The 27,522-nt window shown below is 42.8% G+C and overlaps 2 protein-coding genes across 6 annotated transcripts; both read right to left on the bottom strand.

Annotated features, from left to right (window-relative positions):
* Positions 1-3,689: 3,689 nt before the first annotated feature.
* On the bottom strand, positions 3,690-19,379 carry LSM11 (LSM11, U7 small nuclear RNA associated). The gene is made up of 4 exons (XM_076349848.1): positions 18,953-19,379; positions 14,744-14,883; positions 13,895-13,978; positions 3,690-12,377 (listed from the first exon to the last, which is right to left on the bottom strand). The coding sequence occupies exons 1-4, from the start codon at positions 19,377-19,379 to the stop codon at positions 11,973-11,975; spliced, it is 1,056 nt and encodes a 351-aa protein (XP_076205963.1). The 3' UTR covers positions 3,690-11,972.
* A 678-nt stretch (positions 19,380-20,057) lies between these two features.
* THG1L (tRNA-histidine guanylyltransferase 1 like) lies at positions 20,058-27,358 on the bottom strand. Of its 5 annotated transcripts, none has more exons than XM_076350181.1 (6): positions 27,168-27,358; positions 26,059-26,235; positions 25,422-25,591; positions 24,596-24,684; positions 23,858-23,965; positions 20,058-22,529 (listed from the first exon to the last, which is right to left on the bottom strand). In XM_076350181.1, the coding sequence occupies exons 1-6, from the start codon at positions 27,356-27,358 to the stop codon at positions 22,368-22,370; spliced, it is 897 nt and encodes a 298-aa protein (XP_076206296.1). In that variant the 3' UTR covers positions 20,058-22,367. The 5 variants fall into 5 exon arrangements, with proteins under 5 accessions (XP_076206296.1, XP_076206297.1, XP_076206298.1 ...); XM_076350182.1 differs by lacking the exon at positions 27,168-27,358 and adding an exon at positions 26,949-26,972; XM_076350183.1 differs by lacking the exon at positions 26,059-26,235 and having other exon boundaries at positions 27,168-27,333.
* Between the last annotated feature and the right edge of the window lie 164 nt (positions 27,359-27,522).

Raw genomic sequence — 27,522 nt, 5'->3', positions numbered from 1 at the left:
ACAGGGTCCGTGGCGTTTGGAGCTATGCCCTGGAGGAGTCCAGATCATCAAAATTATGCCATAAAAGCCTCTGGGCAATTGGCACAGATAATTCTTTACACATACAGCCTGGATTTAAACTATAACCAGGATCTGAACTAGTCACTCTCCCAAACTACCCTTTATAAAGGATCTGCATAAATAGTAGCATCCCAGAGCCATTTCTTTACAGCAAGACCTGTGCGCCCCTCGTGGGGCTGTTACGGGAGACATACCCAGGCACAGCCTTACCTCTGCACCCAGGCACAGCCTTACCTCTGCACCCACGTTTCCTAAGCGTAAGGCAGCGATGCCGCAGAGCTGCACGGAGCGGGTGACCTCGCGGGCAGAAGCCCCCCAGCAGTGGCTGCAGTTTGTAACGACACAACCAGAAGCTGGAGGGGAAGCAACAGCAGAGCTGGGTAATGGTGAAACTGAGGCGAACAAATTAAATGTGATCCCAATCCCGAACACTTCAGCTGACCAGAGACCAGCAGAGATGACTGGCACACAAAAGAGATTTGAGGGCGATGCTGGTGGCTATAATAAAAATACCTGGTTTAAAATTTGTCAAATATTGCAAAATGTGAAAGGAGCGGTGAGGAAGAGAAGTGCCGAGACACTGGTAAGGGCAGGTGGAGCAAGATCCTCAAAGCAGCCATCAGGATCCAAACAATTACCTTCTCCTGTTGAAAGCTGCACCCCCAGCCCAGGGTTGTGAAGAAAAACAGGCTTCCAAGACATGATTATCTTGCCAAAGCTTCACAAAAACTACACCTCCATTCAGCAGAACTGAGGCAGACGGGCGTTATCAGAATATTCAACCCAGCTGGTGCTGTTATGTACTCCTCAGTCTATATCCACTGTCCATTAACTCAGAAACCTAATGATACCTATTTTAAATATTCAAATACTTGTTCAGATTTCAGGCAGGCTGTGAGCATCACCCAGACTGACCCATAAACTGAACATGTGCATCAGCAGCATACTGATCTGTACTATTAAAACTTCATTTTTGACATACCCTTCATCACTCAGATCATTTAAGGAGTTGAGGACTGCAAGGCTGTGGAAAACAAACAATAATCAAAATAATCAGGGCAACCCCCTGGTATCAATACAGGCTGGGGGATGAAGGGATTGAGAGCAGCCCTGCCGAGAAGGGCTTGGGGGTACTGGGGGATGAAAAGCTGGACATGAGCCAGCAATGTGCGTTTGCAGCCCAGAAGGCCAATCGTATCCTGGGCTGCATCCAAAGCAACGTGGCCAGCAGGTCGAGGGAGGGGATTCTGCCCCTTGGCTCTGCTCTGGTGAGACCCCACCTGGAGCACTGTGTCCAGCTCTGGAGCCCTCAGCATAAGAAAGACACGGACCTGTTGGAGCGGGTCCAGAAGAGGGCCACGAAAACGATCAGGGGGATGGAACACCTCTCCTATGAAGAAAGGCTGAGGGAGTTGGGGTTGTTCAGCCTAGAGAAGAGAAGGCTTCGGGGACCTTATTGCAGCCTGTCAGTACTTAAAGGGGGCTGATAAAAAAGATGGCAGCAAACTTTTTAGCAGGGCCTGTTGCGACAGGACAAGGGGGAATGGCTTTAAACTAAAGGGAGGTAGATACAGACTAGATATAAGGAAGAAATTTTTTACGCTGAGGGTGGTGAAACACTGGCCCAGGTTGCCCAGAGAGGTGGTGGATGCCCCATCCCTGGAAACATTCCAGGTCAGGTTGGACGGGGCTCTGAGCAACCTGATCTAGTTGAAGATGTCTCTGCCCACGGCAGGGGGGTTGGACTAGATGACCTTTAGAGGTCCCTTCCAACCCAAACCATTCTATGATTCTATAAACAAGAAATTGTCTGTTATGAAAGATGACTGGACAGACTCATAAATGCCAAGATGAGAAAGATCTCCAAGGCTCGTAAGAAACTGTGGGGAATAAGCTAGTTGTTTGGGATAATAAATCATCCACAGCAAGAAGAAACAGCTTGAAGTTGAGAAGAACTGTTCAGAGAATTCAGGTAGCATTTGATCAGGGAAAAAAACACCTCAGTATTTCCAGAAAAGACCTTACTTCTTGTAGCTAGCAGGGATGTCTCCTTCCCCCAATTTTTCCTTTTAAAAATTTCAACTCTCTTCTCAAAACAGGAACAAAGCAACGTCAGAAAGAGGAGGTAAATGCTTTATAGAACTCCAGGAGAGCAGCTAAAATCAGAACTGGCATTTGTGACTCTTCCTTACCACTCCAGCTATCATTTTTCCTTAATTTGAGCAATACTCTCATTGGATATGAGCAGAATGTCTGCTTAAATACTCTCAGATGTATGTCACCTGCATGCAAAAAAACACCCCACACCACAAATCACAGGAAGCTAACTGACAGAGCAGAGGTATTTGCTTTACGAGCAGCTGGAGCAAGGTAAGACATTATTGCACTCACGGTGGAGCAGGTGGAGAGGGTTGGGTGAGCTCTTCACACCCACCTCAGGCACTAACCTGGCCATCTGACTTCACTCACGGCAGCACAGAAAGGGCTCAAATGCTCCAATCTGCCACGTCAGCACAGGAAACTGAAGTTTCTAGTTCAGGTGGCACCACGTTTTAACAGGCCTTTCCACACTAGAAAAGTCACAGAGTTTATTTTTTAGTATTTATGAGCAGTAAAACACAATGAGAAAAGCTCAGGTAAGGTTTTTTTGTGGCAGTACCAAACTTGCTTCCCCAACAGCTTGGGAGTACAACTGTTGCAGCTTAATCACCTGTTCTGACTCCAATTTAGGAAGGTATTTGAGCACAGGCTTACCCTTAAGCACCTGCATGAATATCAAAGAAAAACTCACATCCTTTGCACCTGTAAATTAAATGGACAGAACTGCAATCTAAAAGAGCAAGAGTCTACTGCACTGACTGTAAATCATCTTGTAAGACAGCAGGGAAACATCAGACACATGGAAGACAGGGCAGACTCCCAGTGTAAAACAACACTTTAAAATGCAGATGAAAGTCAATGGGTTGCAGACCTCTTCTGTGAATGCCCTGTCTGATCCTTCTCGTTACATGCATCCTCATATTGCCACTCGTGGCTTTAAACTGCAGATTTTGTTATCTTTAAACAGTTCCCAGGTTGCAATGGGAATTATGCCTTTTAGCAAACATCCGAATTCCAGAGCACAGGTATGTTAACATCTCCAGCAAGCTGCATCCATATAGTTAGCATCTCTGATCCAAATACATCAGCATCATTTACCCTGGGAATAAACAGGTTCCTGGAAGTCAGGCTCCCCACTGGCTATGCACATGCTCGACTAGATGCCTGGATGCTGGCTCTGGACCTCCCTGATTCCTGGAAAACCATCTCCTGATGGCATGGTGGAAGACCACACACTAAGGTAACAGACCTTTGGGTGATCAGGACAGTAGTTCTTACATTCTTCAACATGAAGTTCACTTCCTTTCCGCACCTCTAAAAACCAGGTATAATAATATTCTTATTTCGTAGATTAATACACTTTTGAACACACAGATGACTCGTTTGCCCCCAAATCACGTGACTAGAGCATTCAAAACCTGGTGGTCTCCACATCCAGGCATCTGTCCTAACCGCTGCAGTAGCAGCTTCATCACTGACACAAGCATATTGACAGAGCACAAAACCCCACGCTTTCAAGCAAACTGTTATATGGATATATTTATTGCATTGCAGTCTTAGCACTTTTAAATATAAACATTTATATCTGGAAAGCAGAATATTGCAAATTCAGTATTATTCAATATGTTCATAGCAGCATCAGCTTCCCAGGAAACAAAATATTTAGGAAGACAGAGAAGGAATTACAAACAAGTTACACTCTCATTTATCACCACTTGACCAAAACATGGTATTGCAGCTGTGAAACAGATATTGAAGTCACCATATCTGACCTTGAAGACATAAGTAATTTCAAGACTGAAGTGCGTCATTGTACCTGATATCCTGCACATTTTTAGTGTGCCGAGACATAAGGCTAACAGTCAAGCGCCTGAAGAGGGCAGATGATCTATGTATCTGCGTTACCTGACATATTACAGTTTTAATAACAATCCTTAGCACTTGTATAGCACTCACCGCTTCCCCAAATCCTTGCGGGACAGGCAAGGATTGCTCTCAGATGCATTACAGCTGTGGAGCATAAGGGAGAGGGAGGGAAGGGACTTGCCAAGGCCATTCAGTGAGCAAGTGGCAGTAGAGAGATCAGAATTTGTCGGCACCTAACTTCCAATCCCATGTCAGTCTGGTAGGTCATGCTGCTCCTCTGTGGTTCGTTAAGGAAGTTTTATAATCACTAATTGGTTAGCAAGTCCCAATCCATGCGACTACACTGGAAGCATGCAATATTTGAAAAGAGGTCAGCGCAACTGCTCCCCTCGTAATGCCCATTTTAGTTTTAAAGAAACCGAACACTTCTCTCATTTTCTCATCTCAGAACGATCTGTCACACCTAAGATACAATGACACAGCTGCACTTGGCTCTGAAGCAGTGGAAATCAGAAGCAGTCGCTATAGGAGCAGGAGCAGCTTTCATTTCTTTCCTGAGGGAGAGCACTGATCTTTTGAGAGGAAAAAAGGATGGATATGTTTTTACACAAAATGATCAAACTACTTTTCATTCTAAACGAATACAAGACTGACTGAAAGTCTCAGGTGTACTAATTTTCTTCAGCTAAGTCATCCAAGCTTACACTATGAAGCTAGCAGCTAATAAAATAGTTATCTAGGAACATCAGAAGGCGTTTTCCTTCCCTGACAGACCTTCACTTCTACCAGCTAAGAGCAAGAGCACTTACAGTGACATCTAAAAGGACTTGTAAACATCATGAGACAAGCCATCTCTGATATTCCTCCACTAAAATAGTTCTTTCTCCTGCACCCCCAGGAAGCTAACAAGGACAACCAAGCCTCCTACCATCCCTGCCTCAAAAGGGGAAATGTGCTTACTTGTTTTTCTTCCAGCGGGTTTCCTCTGCAAAACTTTAGAGGCAAGATCAAACGTGTCAGTTATTAGGGATGGAGTCTGGCAGAGTTCATGCACCATGAAACGCTCACAACGTAACGGAGGCTGCACTCGAGAACTGTCCCTGCATACTCCCCCCTTCACCTATAGAGCACAACTGCCCAATGCTGGCCAAATTATGCCCAAGTGTACAGGCTAGAAAGCGACCCCCCATTTCGAGGAGCTATCACCAAGTAAAGTAATTCCTCTCTCCTCCTTTTCCTTGGCCTGCTTTCCCACTTCCAGCATGCCATGAAAGCCTATAGTTGGGAAAACGTACAGAGAGGTAACATGTTATACTTACAGTAGATTATGCACAATTGTTTTTCCGTCAAGAAAAGTCTTCATCGAGTGCATTGACCCTGCAGTGCCCACCCTGGAGGGAGACCGTCAGACCGTCTTGCCTGTCTCTTCCCAAGCGGCCTCATTTTTTTTTTCTGCCCAGGCTGCTAATGGGTAAAAAACATGGCAGCAAAGGATGCTCTTAAATAGTAAGGTTTTGCTCCACAATGTTTCTACCATGTAATAATTGATGCTTTTTCCTCCTGATACATCAGCAACACCTGACAGAAAAAGCTGTGATTTTTTAAAATTTTTTTTCTTTTCAAGCAAATTTTAACTGCTTTACTTGCATCCGGCTGTTCCCAATTTCATCTTAGGTTATAGAGTCAGGACGGAAGAAAAGACATGCAACCTCCTGAAAATGGGTGTTTGCTTCTAATGACAGTGGCTCTTAAAAGCACCTTTTAGATATGAAATGCACATTACTGGCTACATGAACAGCGAAGTACTTTTAAAAAAACCTTGTAATAATGCTTATCTGAAGGTGAGACACAGGCACTGCTGGAAAAAAGTCTGACCAAGTTAAAGTTTCTAAACAAAAACCTGAGTGCGTTCTTATCTTTTGGTCCAAGGGCATTAATATTTTTGGTAAATTAAAAAATGAAGCTCAGCTTGGACTCTCTCCTCCTCCTTTGCTAGACTTCCAGCTCATTAGCTAGAAGGATATTACTAAGATTTTAGGTCTCTCTCCTTGAGTTCCGGAACACCCTGTCTTCATCCACCTAGTCAGATCTCACCACTAAGTACAGAGCAGCTTCTTGAACAAGATAATACAGGACAGCACATCATGAACCCTTGTATTTGTCATCTTCTTATGGGTGAGGATAATAACGCCAAGAAAACTTTGCATGGAGCTAGTGCTGTAGATGCCTGAGGACTATAAACTGGAGTTACTTCTCTAGAAGCTCTCATTGTAAAGTTAGACTGTTCAAGTCTGCAAACAGCCATGTCTCTGAGCTCTGTTTTGATCAGATTGATCACATTGATCAATGACTAATTCACTTTGAGTTTCGGACTGTTTAGGCCCACCTACCATCAAGCCTGGAAACTGGGAGAATTAGCTTTGAAATTACTATTTCACTCTAGGAAGATCATCTTCCTTCACTAGAAGAAAGGAAGCATTTCTTCATCCTCTCTTCTTCCAGTTGTGGCTTCATACATTTCCATTTGTGCATCTTGATAATATCCTTGTGAACAGAGATTTTTGGTTTGCAAGACCTTAATTACAATAAGAATTCCACAAATTTTGTAATCCCCTAGCTTTTCAATATCATTTCTAGTGTTAGCCTTTCATAACGTTTTAGCAAAGACAGTCTCAGGATTGCTATAGTACAATCTTCAAATTATTAAGCTGATGTCAAGAAACGAAAGCATGAACTGAAATAGCTCTGGGCTGCAGAAGATACATACTCTAGCAATTATGTTTTATACTTTGCAATGCAGCCAGGAGTGAAAACATCTATGTATTAATTCGCAGTATTTTACAGTTATGCTTTGAGGCAAACACCAACGTGTAACTCAACAGCTTCTCAGGAAAGAGCTTGCCTGGCTGAAGGAATCACTGCTACTGCTGCTGCATTGCCTCTGAAAGGGTGTAGTACTGTGCCTTCCAATTCTATCCAGTTGCAGAGCTTGCAGTTTAAGATGGTGGTTATAATTCTGATCTGTTTAATCAAAGACAGGAAGTTCACCTGGAGATATACATCTTCAGAAACTCAGAGTGTTTTCACAGTTTGCTGTCCCTACTGCCTTTCCATTTTCTTTCAAGATTCTGGATGAAATCATTGTTTCCACCTGTCTCATTTAGGTCAGTGCCAGTAAGCAATAGAAAGGGTAAGTGTGGGCAGCATGCTGGACAGAATGTCAAATTCAGCAAAAATTAGACATCTTTTTTGTCTGCTTCTTTTTTCCTGGACACTTCTTCACCCACGGTGATTCATAGGTGCAAGTAGGTGACTGCAACAGCAAACTAGGAAAATCTAGCACTGTGGGAAGGAAAATAAGTTAAAAAAAAAAAATCAGTTTACTCCATCTGATCCAAGATAAGTAATTCTTCTCACCAAATAATTCCAAAAGTCTGCAGAGAATAGTATGAAAATCAAGACTAGCCAAAGGCTATCTGGATGCAAAACTAGACAGGGTAACATTCCTTAGGGAGGGGGAAAAAAAACAGTGGGCAGTCAAGCCTACTCCTGCTGAGAGACCTTGCCCTGCTTCCAAATGATACAGAAGGGAAAGCTGCATCAGAAACAATGAATCCAGAAACTGAAGGACAAGAAGCAGATGGAAAACAGTACTCACCAACTACTTCAGTAATCACCTGGTGAGGACATGCTAAGTATCTGTCTCTAGATCAGAAAAAAACCTTCCAGGCAATTAACAAGCTGGACAAGTCAGTTGAGAGAAGGAACTAAAACCACGCTTTTTACAAGCTCCTTTTTTTCCTTTGGCCTTATCTATTCTACTACCACAGCCCTGTTTAAGAAGTGTTCAATAAAATGAACCACCCATGCAAAAGAGTTTCACAAGAAATAATCCCAGCCATGACACCCGTAACTGTAGGGTAACACTGCAGCTCTCAGCCTGGTTCTCCCTACCAGTTTCCCCACTTCCCCACAGCACAGCAAGGTTTTATGCTGTGGTTCCATGAAAACCCCATTCAGACTATCTGCAAAGGTCCCTAGAATTATATCACCGTACAAATAAAATTGCCACTCTTAAGTAACCATGAGACTTGGCTCCCTACTGAACTCTGCTGGCAATGAAAAGATATATATGATGACACCATGAGATGTATCTGTGACATCACATTCCAAGACTATTGCATTGCATCGTTTCTGCAGCTGGCATCATAACACTTCACAAGTTTCATATTTGCCTGCTATTTTAGAAATGATTCTAAAAAATTCTCAAATTATGACAACACTCCTTCAAAGGTAGTTCAGAAAACTTTGCTCCTTGCAGTAATTTGGTACCTCACCATAAACACGCTTTAGGAATCACTGCTGAGCACCAGGCTGAACAATGTCCTAGAAATACTGGAGAGATTGCAACCAGTATGTGAATCCCTTCCAGAGAGTTCTTTTTATTTGGCCCAAAGCTTTTTCACTCTCACACAGCTCTCTTTCTTAAGACTGTCTCCTGCTCCTGCTCTTCATTCTTTAGCATAATGACCTCAGGTGTCTATGCTCACATCATCTTTGTGACACTGCAGCAAGAGAGGAATGGCTAGGAGCAGACAGCTTTTTGAACAAAGAACATGGATTTTATGCTGAGTTTGGAAAAGGAAAAACATGGAAATAAATAACCAGAAGCAATAAAAAAACCAAAGCTCATTTGTTTCCAAGGGTTGTTTTCTTTTTTTTTTTAACAGATTTACATGAATACTTAGGTGAGGTAGAAGACTTCATTTCAGAACATCACATTCAATTTTATTTAAAGAGCAACTTTATCTGAAGTATTAAACATGCAAGTGACAACAAACATACAGGATCACTTGCCTAGTCACAATCATGATGCTTGAAAGAGACAAAATCACAAATGCTATGATTGAAAGAGACAAAATTCATAAAATAGCATTTTGATAATGGGCTTTAAAAAGATACAATGTCAGAAAAAGTAGGGAAAAGGAAGACACTTTAGAAGATCTGAAGTTGTAGAAGAGGCTGTATTCAGGAAGCAGCTTGGAAATAATGAGAGAGGTGGATAGGGAAGTAGGAAACAAAGGAAGAAGCACCAAATAAGCCATTAAATCTAAACTGGCAGAGAGAATTTTAATCAACCCCACAAATGAGACAACAATGAGACTAGAGGAGGAACAGTTTAATAATGAGGTAGAGCAAAAAAAGTAGACAAACTGTATAGTTCTTAACCAGATTTGTTGACCGAGGTGATGATTTTGGAAGAACAGGTCAGTGATGATATTAAAAAAATCAAGGCACAAATGCAAGTCTAAGCACCAGCATTTTTCATAAAATCTAAAAAAAGAAACTTGTAGATGTGAAGCAACAAACACCTGCAAGGTTTCAGAGAAAAACTTCTGATGAAAGAAAACACTGAGACTTCTAGTAGCAACTGAGAACTTGGTGAAGTGTCAACTGACAGGGAAAGAGGGCAGTGCAGCCAGAAGAACATTCATGGTAGTTGTACCTTATTTAATGCACAAGGCAGTATAAACTAGGCAGACAAAGAGAATTAAGAATATGAGGTAAAGAAAAGCAAGAATTCAATTAGATGTCATAGTACATAGGCCTGAGTGGAGATTTGACACCCTTGGGTCAAGTATGAAGGAAAGAGGAGAGGTGTCAAAACGAGTAGCCTTTGGCATGAATGGAAGAGGCAGAGATAGTCATCCCAAGCAACTGAAATAAAAACAAACCACTCAGAAAGCAGAGGGGAAAAAACAACCCACAACCAAAAACATAATGAAGAAAAATATTCACTTGCAGTAAAAGCTGCTGAGAAGTCAGGAGCAGAAATAAGCCCTTTATTTCTAGCTTCACACGTTTCTAATAATTTGTGAGGGTTCTAGTCAGTTGGCAACCACATAGAAAGCCAACCAGGAAAGGTTCAGAAAGCCAGGACAACTAGGGGTGAATACAAGAACAATCTTCCTAAACTGGAGTTTAGAACGTCCTGAGAAGACAAAGTACTGACAGGAGAAGGGAAAAAAAACAAGGGAAGAACTGCAGACCACAAGAACACAAACAAGAACAGCACAAAAGGAAAGGAAACAAGAACCTCCAAGAGAAGAATCTTTTCAGTGCCTAGTCTCAGTTCATAGTAGGAAGGGATTACAGCAATAAAGCTATGTATAATAAGAAACTGCAGATATTCTTTCCTTTTTTTTTCTTTTCTTTTTCACTCTTAATGAAACTGATTTGCGTCAACAGTACTTTTTACTCTGAGGCACTTCTGTCCCAGCCTGAACTTGGGTTTGCAGCTCAGTGGCTGAGCTGATCAGCCACCCAAGCCCCGTGTCATCTGAAATGTTGACATAAAAGTTTCAGGCTCCCCCAGAGGCATACAGCTGCTTTGTCTGTCCAGGAACTCCTGCTAAATGATTTCTGTGATTCAGCCAAGCACCAGCCATATCCCTAACAACAAGCAAGCCGTATGCTGCATTTACAGCAACAGGAATACGTGGCACTGAGATTACAGTCACTGAGTTTGAGGACTTACGACCGCTATATGTAATACAAGACCTGCTATAAAGCACTAAAAAGTTGTTCTACCCATTGTCAGATCTAACCATTACCCTGGCAATTTCCCAACTTCATCTTAAACACATGGAGCTGCTGCAAAGCATAAGGTAGTTGAGACGAATACAGGAATAGCAGTGTGAAATCTAGTGTCCTTTGACAACTAGGGGAACAGACCAGATAATATAATAGCTTCATTTACCCTCAAAATTCTGCACGTAGGTCTTGGAAAGCAGTTTATACCTGCAGAAGCCTGGCCTGATCTACAGTAGCTTAAGAACCTTGCTAAAATAAAAACACTGATGAGCTGAGTTTGACTTTTATACTTCAAAACAATTTTAGGCACACCTCTAAAGTTCAGTTCAACTGGAATTAGATGATGCATCATTCATATGGATAGGAAAGACCCATGAGGATTTCTGCTCCATGGGAACTGCTGGAGACACAGCACCTCTAGTTTCAATAGAGGGAACTTGAAAGGCGCTTAGATACAGTACAATTGTGCTCAGCACAAACACTTAAATCTGAGAAGAAAAACCACATCTTTGCAAACTTCACTATTACACTAAGTAGCGAATGGGTGAAATATAAAAGTAAAATTTTCCATCTGCATCCACAACATTCAGAGATAAGCTCCAAATATGGAGGTCCCTGGATCAGCTGCATTAGCTGCTTGCTGGTGACACAGCGCTAAAACACAGCATTACAAACAGAAGCCTAAGCTTTCATATTGAAAACAAATTAAAGTCCTGCCATCATTCACAGAAAAAGAGCAGTTTTCAATTAAGAGGTTTTCTATCACACAGGGCATTACAGAGCTAACTATGAAGAAGAGGCTAATAGGCATCAGTAGTATGTCACTCCACCTTTTTATGGACTATCTCAAAATGACCATCAGAATTATGTCTGGAAAAGGATACATCCATGTAACGACAGCAGATAAACTGTTGGTTTCATTAGCAATCTTCTCTTGAGATTACTCAGAACATGCAAAATAGCATTTGTGATTCATTTCAGGTGGAGATCTAATCTTAAGCTCCTTAAATATGTGCCACAATTAGCTCCTATAACTGAGTACACCAAAATTCTCTTCCAGCCCTCTCCATTTAGCTTCTTTTTAAGGAGCGGTGGGATCTGTGCTTACCTCCCTCATCTCACAGAAACAACTGTGTTACTGCCCTTGTCCTGAGACCCCCAACAGAGATCTAAGGAGGCTGCTTTGGTATCAAGCTCAGGATGCTCCAGTTAGAATTATTTCCCCTACCTTGTTACGGTAATGGGAAACCAGTCACAGTACCATCATACTTAATGAGAACGCTAAATAGCAATGAGAGCTGCAGCCGCAATTCATGCTATCAAATAAATACACTGACGAAGGCTCAGTCAAGTCAATGTGCTAAATGGACAAGCAAGACATTCTCTCCTCGAATAAAAATCTGGTTTATGTGACGTGTGAACACCTGTTGATAATCCACTTTGGGCCGCCTTTTTTTCCGTGACTGGCTTCTTGCACGGGTACCACCAGCACTGGCACCCTCCGTGTGGGCAGTCCCGCTACCCACATCAGCTTCACCTCTGGCAGCCAGATGCAAACTGTCACCTGGCATCTTCTTTTCTCCAGCTCTGCCCAAGCGTTTCTGTTTCTCACGCTCATCTTCTGCTCTCCCTCGTCCTGATCCAACTTTCCATCCAAACGTCTGAGAGTCATTTGTCAGGGCTAGCTCCTCTGAGACAGTCTTTGAGTCAGCTCCCTTCTTTACTGAAGACTCCTGCAGTTTGAGTCTGTCAAACAGCTGTAAAAGAACATTTGTGTATATGACCACATTCATAAAACGAGAGGCCGCTTGTTTGGTATTTCTACATGGTATTTGCGTATACGATCGCAAATCAGAGCTCACAATACAGAATTAGTGAAGAATCTTTACAGCAATAAATACTATGTTTTCTTGCCAAAGTCAGACCGTGACGTTAAGGTGAATGGATCTCTTGCATGCGCATGAGTGTCTTTATGTGAGCACCGAGGAATTTAATTTGGGGAGCAAAACTGATGTGCAGTAGCATTTAATTTTGGTCAGGAACAACAGAAAGCTACCAAGTTCCTCCATTAGCTCACTTTCCCCAGTGCTCTTGTAATGTTGTCAGATAGTGTTAGAGAGATTTCCATCCTTGTGTCCTCAGGCAGGACATGAAACCCTAAGATAAGGGACCTCAATCAGCAGAGAGTGTATACTGAAAAAATGATGGACCTTTTGTGTTCCCCAAAACAACCTAAAAGAGGCCGTGTTGGTATTCTGGGAGGTGAGCAGACCAAAAACAATGGAAAAATAATAAAAGCTAAAGCAGCAGATCCAAAGCACTGTATGAACTCATTAATCTAAGAATACGTGGTGCTGAAACTGGCAAAGAAACTGCTTTTACTCTGGCAGCAGGCAAGCTTTTATGAAATACTAACAAATGGAAAGGATTCTCGGTTAGCCCATCTCTTCCCAGCAACAGGATGGAAAGCCAGTCCCTGTGAGAGTGGGCTAAAGGAACAATGACAACTTGATTATTTTTAACTAATCTTTAAAAAAGGAAGGGTGGGATCTATCAGAAAACAGATTTAAATGGCAGGAATTTGAAAGCAAATTCCTCACAATGAAACTGTTTAAAAGTTTTTGTGATGCTTCTCTGATGTTCAAAAGGCCCAGAGCTATGCCATTCAACAGGCACAGCCCTGTCACATTTTTTTTTCCTTCATTGTTCAGAAGTTCATTTATCATCTCTTCAGTTCCCAACTTTGTAAACATCTTTTTTTGCAGCTGGATCCTAGAGAGTGTCTTGCTTTGGAGCAACATGCAGAATCTTGGGCTTCATGGTACCTAGACGTACTGTTTTGCTGGCTGGAGACAGAAGACTGTTGCTCCATGAACATTAGTATTGGAGTTATGCACTGCCAAATCACCTGGCAGGACAAATGTGGACCGGATCAGTCATGGGTGCAAAAAATGCAGAGAATAAATAAATCAAAAACCACAGAGTGAGCTTATAGAAGGTCAGCATGTTGCACTAAGCAGTAGCAGCAACTGTGATCTGATATTAGGAACTCTAAAGTGGAACTTCTCTAACACTGAACTATGGCCAAAGGACTTTCAAAAAGGTTAGAAAACTGGTTTTCCGCCCCGCCCCATTCAAGTCATTTTAGAGTCATCTGTAATAAAAGGAGGTAAAATATTTCAAATGTAAATCTAGTTTTCCAATCAATGCTCCCCTTTTACTACTTTGAAAAAGGAGATACTAAAAAAAAAGAAAACTGGAGATGGTTACCTACCCGGGTTAGTGTGAGCTGAGGTTCTGCGTAGAAAGCTTTGCCCATTACTGGTTTCCTGTATGTCTCATCCACATCTGTCAGGGCCTAGAAGAAGATAAAAGAAACAGAAAGGTCAAAACTAAAAGAAATCATGAAGAAGCTTTGGACCGGCTTTGTGTCATAGGATTATGAAATTATAATCTCTCTGAGAGAAAATCCATCCTAGGAACAAGCTGTGCTTTGAAGCTGGCTTCTTAATCATCTAAGTTGTACTGAGGTATAAAAGCAACAGCAAAGCCTAGCATCCGTTCCGTATTACTTGCAAACTCTTTCTGAGCCTTGCCTGCAAAATCCTTTCCCGCCCGCCACCTATTTCCAAACTTTTCACAGCCCCAGGCTCACAAATATTTAATAGTTGCTTTTCCATCCACTGTCTTTAAGATCTGCATGAGGTAGAACACAGGGAAAAGCTTTTGCCACTGACATCCCAGTGACGTATCAGTGAAAGAAAACAGAGAAGTGGCTACCACTATAAGAAGATTGGGTTTTGCAGAGAAAGCTTTGGAAGCTTCTATGTTCCTCATATTCCACCTTCCTGGGTTCTTATACAAAACCTTTGAAGCTGTGGGAACGCTTCAAAGCTGCTCCCTCACCTAAAATCTCTCTAAGATGGCTAGGCACCTCTCAGACGTACCAATCCAACACCAAGCACCACTGAAGTCTGAAACCCGGCACTCAGTGCCAGAGCAAATTAGCTTTATGAACCACAACACCACGTTAATCTTCTCAAAATGTAGTTTGCTTAAACCTGTTGCAAATTTCAAGTTTTCAATATAGCAGTTATAAATCAAGGGCTGGAACAATAATTACCATATTCCAGAACTTGTCAAACGCAACCAAAAACCCTGTGCAGACTCCACGAAGCCCTTTGAAAGTGCGGATATGGACATTGATTTTTACACCATCTCGGACACAGCGATGAAGTTCCCCCAGTGGGCTGCCTTCATGGACTGAAACACAGAGAGAACATCAATGATCTTCAGCAAAATACAGATATATACATATATATATATATATAAAAAATATGTAGAAATCTACTCTATGTAGAAGTGTGGCAGATCTTGGTACAACACTTTTCTTCACAGCAAAAGAAATGAGAAGCCCCAGAGCACTGTAACGCACTGCGGTTGTAATTACTAGACCACCAAAACTCTCCTTACAGCAGGGACAGCAAAGACTTTAGAAAATATGAAGGTTTTGCTTGACATAACCCATAGCCAAATCAGCGTTAGCTGAAAGTCTTTTTGCTACATTTCAAAAACATACTAAGTAATGCTAATCTTAAATAAAAGCAGTTCAAAGGGAACAGAAAGCTCACGGAAGCAGAGAGAGTTCTGCAGAAAAGACAAATGCCTAGCTAAGGCTACCTCACATTAGTTACGATCTGTTAATAAAGTATTGTATCAGATGTGTTCCCTTCCTTTACAAGATTCCTGAAGCAACAGATGACTCAAAGTTCTTCAACTAACTAAACTGGATCAGTTTAAGTTGATGAAAATGTATTGTTTCAGTTAAAACTTTCAGCAGCCAGCTGACATCCTTCAAAGATGTACAAGTCTTCATCCTTCAACAATGTACAAGTCTTTGGCCAAGAAATAAAATTACTATAAGCAGCAGCCACCAATGAAACCATGCTAAACTGCGGAACAATAATGCTTTTAGTCGGGGCAAAACCAAAGGAATTCAGTAAAACATACAACTTACCTGGCAAACACAAGCCTTATCTGCACACTAGAAATCTTTGCAAGTGTAAATTATCTAGAGGGGTAGATAATTATTTATTTTACAACTTCCACCCACGCCATGGTGAAGCCATTCCCATGATAAATCACAGCTACCTGTTTGCTTGTGCAAACACAGCCACAGGATTGCTGTGCAATTCCTACTGAGAGTCACGGAAAAGTATTGGTCTAAAATCTCACACAGTTCTTCATATTAATAAAAATATCTGAGTCAGAGACGACCTCTCTCCTTGTGCTTTAGGGACTACTTATTCAAGGTTTGATTTACACGCTAGAAAATGCATCCTGTGAGTGTAAAATGTTACCGTATGACAGCTGACCTGCAGTATTTGGCTGCATGGTAATTCTTAGGCACAGCAGGGAAATCTAAAGCAGTTTCCTCTGAATTAACCTAATCACATTTATTTTTTGAGATCCATTGTCTTCTTGCCAGCCCTCTCCAGCTGGATAGCTGGAGAAAATTGCTTTCACACAGAGCATAAGCTGTCTCAGTACCTCCCAGCTTTGCTTATGGGCGTCTTTTCATGAGTCTCTGTGCTTCCTTCAGCCTAACTGATGGCGAACTTATGTTCTGAATTCACAGGTCCATCACGGGAACCACAGATGACACCATCACTACATCAGATTGATGCTTTTAATCAGATAACAGTATTTTTTCTAACCAAACCTGAGAATTTACAGCATTGTTTTAGATTTAGATATTTTAGATTCCTATGTTCCTTTTACATAGGAACTTTATCTACAACTTCTTATAAAAATCCAAGTACAATCTTTATTTCCAACTATGCCTTTGCTTGTCAGCACCCCATTAGGCCTGGTGGAAAACACTACTTTACAGCTCTACCAAATCTAGACAATACATGCTCTTCCCACTTTTCCTTGCTGCATAAGGTTCCAGCTTCACCAGGGCAAACCTTCAACTTCACCTGATCAAAAGGGCGGAACACATCATCCAAAAAACCTTTCAACAATCTGATATCTACTTCTCAGAAAAAATAAAACCAGCAACGCAAGGAATTTGTTTTTGCAACATACCTCTTCTGCAAGCATGAAAGCCTGTAATGACCAGGCTCTGCGTGCAGCTAGATTTGCCTGTGGCTTGTGACGCTGTTAAGTACCAGTATTAATAATTTTTCAGTCCGTAGGGAAAAGAGTTACCTAGTTGTTTTTGTACTCAAAATCCAATCCCTATTTGTATAAAATAAGCACATGCTTAATACCAGGATTCTGAAGATGACAAGAAAACTACTGTAAGCCAGAGGGCAAGTACACCAGGAAGAAGAAAATAAAGATCCAAACTCTGGTTAAGTTCAAGTCCCTGTCCTCAGGTTAGACTTTATTAAGAGGCAAGACTGGGAAAAAAAAAAAAAAAAAAGAGCAAAGCAAGTCAGAACAGTCGAAATAACTCAGAACACTATCAAACGCCTTTCTAACTGCTCTGCAGTAACCGCTTGCACGCGAGTTCTCTGCCCCCTGGTAAATGCAAAGTAATTAGAAATAGCTTCTCCTGAACTGATCCAAAACAGGCACTGCAAAAGTAGCTTCCTTTTTACTTTTATGGCTACCGAAATCACCCCTCATGACAAGCAAAATTTTGGTTCCATTTTACATTTCTGACACACTGAATTTAAGGAACACATCATACCTTGTCACAGCTACCTGGGAGCACAGCATCACGACTGTGGGATGCAGTAAACCACGTATCACAGTTACTTCCAGAGGCAGCTACCGCCCTAGAATCCAAGCTTGAAACGCTGGCCCACCTGCTGTGCAGACAGGCCCCCTACTTACAGGGAAAGCACACAATTTTGGCTACAAATTATTCTTAAAACTCTCCAGACTGCTGAATAGCACTTTGTATGTCAGTTGTGCCAGTCGTCTTCGAAGTCCACACTGTCCAGCCTTAGATGTGTGGATATTAAATACGTGCTCTTAATGGAAGCATGTAATTTACTTGCTAGACCACCAGTAAAGTTAATTTTTACAGAGATTTTTTCAATTTCCGTCATAGTAATCCAAATACAGATTCTTTGTATTAAGACCCTAAATAAATATTTAAGGTTAATTCTTTTGGAAATCTTACACCAACAGAACCTCTGCATTTGTGCAGAACGCTAAGCTGACATGATATTTAGGATCATGCAGCACCTACGGCAATGAATATATTATGTTTTGGTGTCTCGGCAAGAAGAAAGTTCTGCTTTGAGCACTCAGAATTGAACATTTTGGACTTTGCCTTTTTATAAAAAGAACAGTAAGGTGATGCTGGTGATTAGAAGAGATATACTTTGATTCCAATAAACACCCCGTATTTTTAATTAAGTGCACTAAAGTTACATCTCATTTGATAGCAATGCTATTTGGTTCTTGGCGTAAGTGCACAAGTTGCACCCTTTAATGTTACGGGGCTATTGCCCTGATTGCATGCATAAATTTAGACAAGAAGCTTGTATCATTATCACAGATGATGAATTTAGCAACATCACTGCTGCCTCCCACCTCAATCCACTGTTCTGTCATCACGTTACTAGAAATGCCAGCGCTGTATTCATGCCCTCAGGATGTACAGTTAGTAACCAAGACACAGCAGTGCGTTACAGACTCATGCCGAGGTTATGATTTAACGATGAGCTGCACGGACTCAAATCTGATTCCTGTTTAAAAAGAGTACTTTTGAAAGCACAGGAGTTTCTCATCCTTTTTTTCTTAAAATCAAGAGGATGAACGTAATTAACCAAGTAACAGAGGAAGATATCACCGTAACAAAATCTGTGTCATCTCTGAGAAAGCAGTTCTGTGAAATGCACCGTTCCTCATTTCTGCACACAATCTTCCCAGCATCCCACCTAGTACGCAAGGATCATTTTCCACCCAAACTCCATCATTTCCCCCTCCCGACCCACCCACGCCCTGCCGTCACCCAACCACTGCCTTCAGCCGCCGCTCTGTTCAAACCTCCAAACTCCCCCAAACTCCATCCCAACTCCACACCTTCGGCCACCTCCGAGCCCAGCCCGCATCCCTCGACCCCACCTCAGCCCCCACCGCCGCCTGCTCCACCGCCCGGCACCCCAGCATAGGCCCAGTCCACGCCCTCACACCCTCCGCCATCCCCCCGCCCCAGGCTGCGTCCTCAGCCCTCACCCCAGCCCCCCACCCCACTCCCCTTCCCCACCCCAGCACCCCTCAGCCTGCCGCCTCGCCCCACCTCCCGCCCTCCCCCTCAGCCTCCGCAGGGCCGCGCTCCCTCAGGCCGCCCGCCCGCCCGCGCCCTTACGGGGCATCCTGGTGAGGACGTTGCGCGGCGCCCGGCGGCGCCGGGCCGCCGCGCCGCCCTCGGCCGCCTCCTGCTCGGGGCCCGCGTTGACCATGAGGCTGCGGAGGCGCTGGATGCGCTCGGGGTCGGCGGCGGGCGGGCCGCGGCGGGCGGCGCGGGCGGCGGCCGGGCCGCGGCGGGAAGGAGCGGAGCGGCGGCCGCGCGGGCGGAGCAGGCCGCGCTGGAAGCTCTCGTACTCGGCGAGGTTGTTGAAGCAGGGCGCGGCGGGGAAGGGCAGCGGCGTGCTGGCGGAGTACAGCGCCAGCAGCGGGTCGAAGCGGCTGGAGCTCACGTCCAGGCGGCTGGGGCTGGGGGAGCGCTCGGCCCCGGGCCGGCGGCGGGGGCGCCGCTGCTCCGCGCCTCCCGCAGCCCCCTCGTCCTCCTCCATGCCGGGCTGCGGGCAGCGGCCCAGCCCGCCGCCGCTAGGGGCCGCTGCCGCGCCGCCCGGCGAACCCCCGCGGGCGCACAAGCTAAGCGGGTTCCGGGCGGCACGGCGCGGGGAGGGGAGACGGCGGAGCACCGCCCGCGCCCGCCTCGGGCCCGAAGGGGCGGAGCTGCCTCCGCCCGGGGCGCGGGGCAGGCGGCAGGCCGGGAAGTCACGGATACTCCGGTGTTACTGCCGTTTCCCTCCTCGCTGCATCTTCAGTTAACTCCCTGGTGCAAGTCCACCGCTGGTCTCTGTACTGGGGCCTCCCTCTGCAGCCCACCCCGGAGCCCCCCGGCTGTTCTGGGGGCGCTCCCCCGGCCAGGGAGCTCGCCCCACCTGCCCCGGGCAATGAAACGGCACCTGGGCAAAAGGTGGTTGCAATGTAATTCGCATATTAATCCGTAAACGGGTATACAGTGCAGAAACATTTCTCCGAAGAAAAGGAAGGCACCGTGTGTCAATGCTGCAGAGTGGTTTTGCTGTAACGCATTCCAGCACCCACCATTAATCCTTCATAACTGGTTCCTGTACATTTAGTGCTTCCTGTTACGGCAATACAACATCAGCCAGAGGTCGCGGACCAACTTCAGAGGAAACACCTATTTCTTCACCGGCTCACAGCACGGGACTTCTGCAGCTATAGAAATACCTATGAGCACAGGCATAGGACACAGGTCGAGCTGCGTGTGCCACTAATGCCAGTCTACTTCTTGAACCTTAGGAAGATTTATTTTCTCCTACAGCTACGAAGTCATACATATGACTTTATGCATAAGGATACCACAGGGAGTTTCTTTCTCTAGCATTTATATTAATACAAATTAAAGGCCATGGCTGTACAGACAATCCGTATCTCGGTTCCAAAGTCTGCATCCATATGTAAACGGATATGTTTACTTATTACATATTATTGTAAGGATGAGTTAATTAGAAAACGGTCTGAGGATAAGACCTAATACACACACACAATGTACATACATTCTACAATATATCTATTTATGTATCAGGTAGTCATAATACATATGATAAAAAACCTACATAATACTTTCCAAGCATGAATCATGGCTGCCAAAATTTTTTTTCCATCTTTCCTCAGACTGCAAAATCCAAATGTTACCACCTCTGGAACAGCTGCCTTATATGTAACGTCCGAAGTCAGGCACCAGATAGTAACATATGGCATATCAAAGTCAAGTAAATTACATTTGTGTTACAAGACAAAAAAACCCAAACAGACAGATAGGAAGTTCTTAGCAGTAAATGACTAGTGCAATGATTCAGTCTCATCACCTCACAATCCCTCATATCCTCTTCCTGGGAATTATACAGCCCATTCTACAAACTAAAAGTGATACGCGTTCTCTCACTGCATGTACTTAACTGCTCAGTATTAGCACACAGCAGCAGAGGGGAAGCCCCGTGCTATTATAAACGCATAGACTCATTGTTTAATCTCAGGAAGAAACTGCAAAGTAGTAGTTTACATCAGTACCTGTTTAGTGTTTTTAATAAATACATAAAAAATGCACATTGCCTTACATGTGTAAGTTCTTCCTGTGGGAAGAAAAGGAGAAACAGAGAGTAGGCTGCTACACGAATTCATGGGAAACTAACTCAGTATTGACCTTCTTCCGTCATATTTGATTCTTTCTTTCTATTTTTATGGCCAGTCCCAACTGCTGACTATCTCTTCCTTAGTAACAGCTTGCCAGATTACTGTTCTAGCACCATGTTTTTGAAACCAGTATGGTTAAAAGCAGCAATAATATCCTTGTAAATACCTGTTATATCATTATAGTTGTATTTCTATACTGAAATAGGTTATTTCCCTCAAATTCCAGTTACACTGGGACAAGCTCCTTTACATTAGCAGAAATATTTCTGCTCTGAGAGGTTGTATGATTTAACTGTTTTGACAAAGGGTCTTAACTGATAGTTCAACCAGAACAAAACTGCATAGACAAGGCAACACAGACTTCCCCCCTTCCCTCTAACTAACGTGTATTGTCAGGACTGCTACGTCTGTGTCATCCCCAGGAAAATCAGAGAACAGCAATACAAGTTCTTGTTAGCACCCTCTTTGCAGGCACCAGGAACATTCCCCTGTGTTGCTACCTTTCACTCTACTGCACAGTAGGAGATAGATGACTTCCCAGGCCGCAGAAGATGAGAGTGCAATGCCTACCCACATCCTAACAGGATTCAAGTCTGTACAGTATCTTTATTATTAACTTCCCTGTTTGGAACTTTCACCAATTACTAGTAAAAGTCCCAGGAATGAGAAAGGCCAAGTAATAAACACAGCAGGGAAAGTTTTGTTTCTTTGGGTTTTTTTAATTTTTAAAAAGTATAAAAATCCTGTACATTTGACAAAAGCTTTTAAAATCAGTCACAGGAAACTGCTGAGCTACTCCATTTCCTTTCTGTAAGAATCAGACACATGAGGCATTTGAACAGTTTGTCACTAATCTGACTAAACACACTAGCCTTGAAATTTAATACTAAGTGCCAGTTGAAGTATTCTGGACCGTCTCAGCTGAAACGAAAATCAAAAGAATCATTTTCTCTTCTGCTTTTGTCAGTTCAAATATGCAAGGTTTTTTTATAGTTCAGCAGTTCAGTAAAATACCTCATGGTTTAAATGCTATAGAAATGCATGAAATTTCTATACACTTTTTCTACATATATGCATGTACAAGGAGCAGTCTTAATTTATGATGAGTTCTTAACATTCAAAATACAATACGAATTTAGGTTTTCCATATGGGCATACCCTTGTATGTCAGACAACATACCAGTGTCCTTTTTTCAGGCAACAACAGTGCTAAAACCAACGTAGTTTTGAAGAGGGTTACAGGTTAAACTCTGCCAGCCACCATTCATACTCCTCACTTGCCAACAACCCAAGCAGAGCAAAACGTAAACTACCAGTTATACTTATCAGAGATATCAACTATCCGCAGCCAGAATCTCAGGATATTCCTCCCAGAACTGGTCCCCAATAATGTCACAGTGCAGGGGAACGACTTTAGTCTTAGTCCGGCTCACTTCAACTTCCTTTTCTTCTGTTTCCTTTGGCAGTTTTATTTTCTTAGTCATGACTTCATTAATCTGAAAATACAGTTGACACATTAGCAGACATGTAAGACTCCAGAGGGGATTCACAAATGGACAAGAAACAAAGCTACAACAAAAGCGGCTATCAACCCTATAGCATGCTACAGAATTTGAACACTGAATCTTTTGAAAGAGAGTCTGTTCTCAATTCAAAGCTAACACATGAGCAGTTCAAACTGCATGCCACCATCACATGGCTTGAAGTTACCTGCAAATTCACACAATCCATTGCAAATATTCTTGAATAAAGTACAATACTTTATTTGGAGCTATATAAAACAAATGGGAAACCTTCCAAATGTCTACAATTACCAAGAAAAAAAAAGTATGTATAAGAAACAAGCAGAATGTATTTCCAGGTGGGAGCCTCTATCTGTTCTAAGTAGTTCAAATGAAATAATAGAATTCATTGGTCAAAACTAAATTAAAAAAAAAAATTATCAGTTTTTTTACATATAGAAGTTGAAAGGCTGAACAAGTTATGGAGAACTCTCAGCATAGGCTGATCAGATCCTGATCACACGAAACATACATATTTCTAATTAAGATCTCCTACTACAGAAGGACACTAAGGCCATAAACATTTATGATTTTCTGGGGTCTCATCTCATACAAAACACAGGACAGGTATTTCTTAAACGAATTCTACATCAATTATGTAATCCAAGAACGATGAAAGTTTCCAAGTTATCATTAAAAGGAATTCCCCATTAACAGCTGCACTCCTTACTATGCTTCTTTACAGAAGTAGAAAAGGACTAAGCATACTACGAGCTGAGCTACCTTACTGGACAAAAGTTTGTAATTCCTTTGCAGTGGCAATACTTGGGATCTAATCCTGTGAAGAGCCTGGCACAGGCTCCAATGATTACCATATCAAACTGACAGCAGTCATTAAAATGTAATTTTTCAGGAAGCAGAATACTTCCTCCATTTTCAAGGCTTGTAACACTAAGAAACCAACCGTATGATTCATTAAACAAGGGAGACTTACTTAGCAAATACATCAGTCTTGTGAAATTCTGCATATATATTGTCATCTGTTGATACACATTTTATCTCAACAGTCATAATTTGTATCTAAGCCAGACTTCAGAGACCAGTTTTCATACTATGCTTATATATAAAGATATTTCAAAAACACATCCAAAGCAATTAGTCATCTTACACATCATTATATGGCAAATATGGTTAGTTTTAAAATATATTTATACATAGACATACATTTGGGATACATCTAGTGATCTTGCAGTGCAGTTTGTCTGCCACAGCACAGCTATTTAAAACATGAGCATGAAGCAAGTGGTAATATAGTTTCCTACCTTCTGCCATATTAAGACAGTTCCTTTTCTATACATCAAAGGTTCATTGTTGTAGTTGATGTTGAATTCAGAAAATAAGATTTCATTCTTATCTCCAGCCAAAGTTCCCTGAGAGGAAATGAAAAGAAAAAGTACTCCTACAGAAAACAAACAAGCAAGCAAACTGAATCTCTAGGGTAGATGGGTGAATATTGGAAGTAAGATTGACCGTTACACACGTTTTTTACCTTTAAATTACAAGGTTTAATTACCTCTCCCAGAGGAATTATTTCCAACTGCCAAATGAGGATATTAAAACAGAGAGGTTTTTTATTACATTTTCAAGACAAATAGAAGAAAGCCAACAGACTCCAGGAGGAAACAGAAATAATCTGCTGACGTCTGCACAGTGAGACAAAACACTACAGAAGGGACTGGAATCAATAGCAGCTGAATCCTGCCATTGTACTTCTTGCTTATGGATACTGGATGTTTATATGACATTTTTAAGATCTCTGAACTTGCTAATTAAGAAATCAAAATCCTGCTAATATTTGACCAAAAAGACATTATTTGCTGATCATATTAACATCTGTACAATTCAAGAAGTTGTTGAATCTACACCCGCAAAATTATTACACTTATTACCCAGCCAGGGCTGCTGGGTAGGCAAGACATAGCTTAGCAAATCTCATGATTTTCTTTGTAGCTAGTTTAAAAAAGAAAAAAAAAAAAAAAAAGGCCTCAAGAGAATCTTACCTGGAGTCTATCCTGTGCTTGCACTGGTGTCAAACCACTTCGCTGTACAAGCATCCAAAACACTGTATTATAAAGATTATTAATATGGCCTACAGAAAAAGAGAAAAGAGTGAGAGAAAGAGTATTTACCAAATCTGAGTGACTACTCAGAAAAAACAACTTCATTTCCAGAGTCATATCCAAGAAACAGCCAAGAATAAAGGGGAATTAATAATATCAGTTGCTAGAGAAGATACAATCTTTCCAATTCATTTTTAAGGTACTGCATATCGTAAGAATGACAAGAAGATGGATTTCATTATAAAATTTCAAAAAGGGAGAGCAGAGGGTGAAGGGTGTTTACGTGTAACGTAAATTATCTTCATTTGAGCAACAGGGACTAGGTACTAACGAAAGCCTAGAAATTAAATCCAACGGTCTGTTCTAGCATGGTATAAACAGCACTTTTGAGTACTACAATTTTGCTACATGGTGTGAAGTTGAACATTCACATCTCTTCATTAAAGAGGATTACCTTGGCTAAACAAACCCGGAACATAAAAAATAATAAATGAATTATATTAATAATTCTAATATTTTCTGGGCTGAAATCACTCCCAGCATGCAACAAATATAGTAGTAGCCTGAAGACTCAGAATTTCAGCCAGTATTTCTATACCCATACAAAGCCCAAAACAATTCTAAGATTGTTTATTTAAAACTACCACCCTACCTGCTGTTCTTTCACTGACGCCTGTATGTACAAATACACTGGCAATAAAGGCATTTCTATTCAGAGAGGAAGAGAACTCAACTGCACAAATCTCTGTTTTCTAGAAATGCTTACAATCTGCTTGCCTCCAGCTGAGGTAGTCCTTTAAATTTTGGTTGCTGGGATACAACACAATTCGTCCATCAAATCCTGGTGGGTACAGAAGTTGCTGGTCCTTAAAGTAATCCTTCCAATAGAAAACGTAACTTGAGGCAAACTGGGAGACCACATGAGTCATGAACTTACTTGCAAACACAAAGCAAAAGGAAAAAAGAAAGAAATATGTCAATATGATTATATATCTGTGATTATCTGAGGTATTAGTAGCGATAATTCTAGTGGACAGCAGCATTTCTTAAATAATGGCCCAACATATCAGCTACGGCATAGATTCTTCTGAAGAACAGGAAGTACTGAGAATCAAGTAAAAGAGTTTGGAAAAGGAAACATGTTGTTAATGTTTTTTCTAACAATGTTTGTTTCTAATGTTTATCAAAACTTTTTTTAAAACTCTCTATCACTGAACATATTTTCCTGAAGGATCACATGCAAAGAGTTCCCATGAAGAACCTGAACTAATTGTAGTGTATACACCCGAACACAGCCCTACTCCTAACCTCTGCGTGTAGATAAAGGCAAATCTAAAGAACAATTACAGGTTTAGAGAGAGATGTTAAAAACAAGTTCACTTCGGTATCAAAGCAGCTGTTACCTTGCTCTTCTTTTAAACCATCTACTCTTCTTTTTGAAAACAAAACTATATTCATCACTCTGTCCATAAGCAATAGCAATATCCTCCAATTCTTGCATCACTGTCTGGGCACACTTGGTCATCAGATGAAGAGCACGGTCATCATTTGGCTTTTTGAACCCATGCTGCTCAGAAAACCTTCAAAGCAAAAATGGTTAAATAAGAATCCCTTAAAAAGCTACTAAAAATGCTAAGCCATTCATTTTCCTCATATTTGCTTTCTGTGAATATTGACTTCCAGTATCCTGTCAATACTGACAGAGAATTCCCTCCAGGTATGAAAAGCAGTAACAAAAAACCTCTTTTTATACATTCTGGATAACTCATTCTCCTTCCCATCTGTATCTCACCCTAACCAGTCCTTCAAAATGACCGGGTTCTGTATTTTACTTGGAAAAGGGTGACAAATACTACTTTCTGTAAACTCACTTTCTCCTAGGGTGCCTTTTATACTCAGTCCAACAAGGGCAACGTTATCAATGAACTCGTCAAGACCCGACAGCTTTACCAGAACCTCATGCGACTGAACCAGAGATCAAATCCCCAGCAAGAACATGTCACCTACCACTCAAAAGAACACTGTGCTATTCATCCCGATGAAAGGCGAACGCCACACAGACACTGACTCCAAACACAAGTAAATACCCCTGTATGCCAGCTGCCGTCCTCCCCCCCCCCCAGCACACCCAAGGCACTGGTATACCATTTCCCTACCACCCTGCCGAAAGCACAGCTCTGAAGCAGCCCGTGGCCCTTGAAGACAAACACCCGTAGTAGCTCCATGCCCAGGAAAGGCCGAGTGAAGCGTCCGTAGGGATCAGGGGGGCAAGGAGGATTTGTAACCCCTGCACCTGCAGAATCCACACGGGTCGGGCAGGGAACAGCCAAGGCCAACTGCAGGGCACCAGCCAGGATCCCCCTGGGGGCACAGCACTCGCAGCCCACACCCCCAGCGCCCTTAGGCCGAGGAAACTCCCCCCCGCCCCCCATCCTCCCTCCCGCCGAGGCGTCGCCATAGCGACCGCACCGCTATAAGCGCCCCGGCCATTGGCTGCCCGCCCGGCCTTCACCTGTGGAAGTTGCGGCCGTCCAGCCGGACCACTATCCAGCAGTTGGGCAGACAGGTGTCGTCCGCCTCAAAGTCCCGCACATACTCGAACTTGCTTTTCGCCATGGAGAGGCGCCGGCGGCCGCGCACGCAGCCCGCCCACCGCCCGCTCCCCGCGGAGATGGCTGATGCCGCCCGCCAGCACCCCAGCATGGCCAGAGCGGAAGCGGAAGCGCCGGGCGCCCTCCGAGAGTACGGCGGCGAGCCCTTCTAGGCGACCAGGAGGACCTCTCTATGGTTTCAGCGGGCCGCGGAGGCGGGTGGGCGGAGCGTGGCGAGGGGAGAACGAGCGGGGCCGGAGCGCGGCGCCGCCGCCG

This window comes from Aptenodytes patagonicus, chromosome 12 (assembly GCF_965638725.1).
Source record: "Aptenodytes patagonicus chromosome 12, bAptPat1.pri.cur, whole genome shotgun sequence".
Classification (NCBI taxonomy): domain Eukaryota; kingdom Metazoa; phylum Chordata; class Aves; order Sphenisciformes; family Spheniscidae; genus Aptenodytes; species Aptenodytes patagonicus.
The sequence above is the reverse complement of the archived record's forward strand: the minus strand, read 5'-3'. Positions and strand labels throughout refer to the sequence as shown.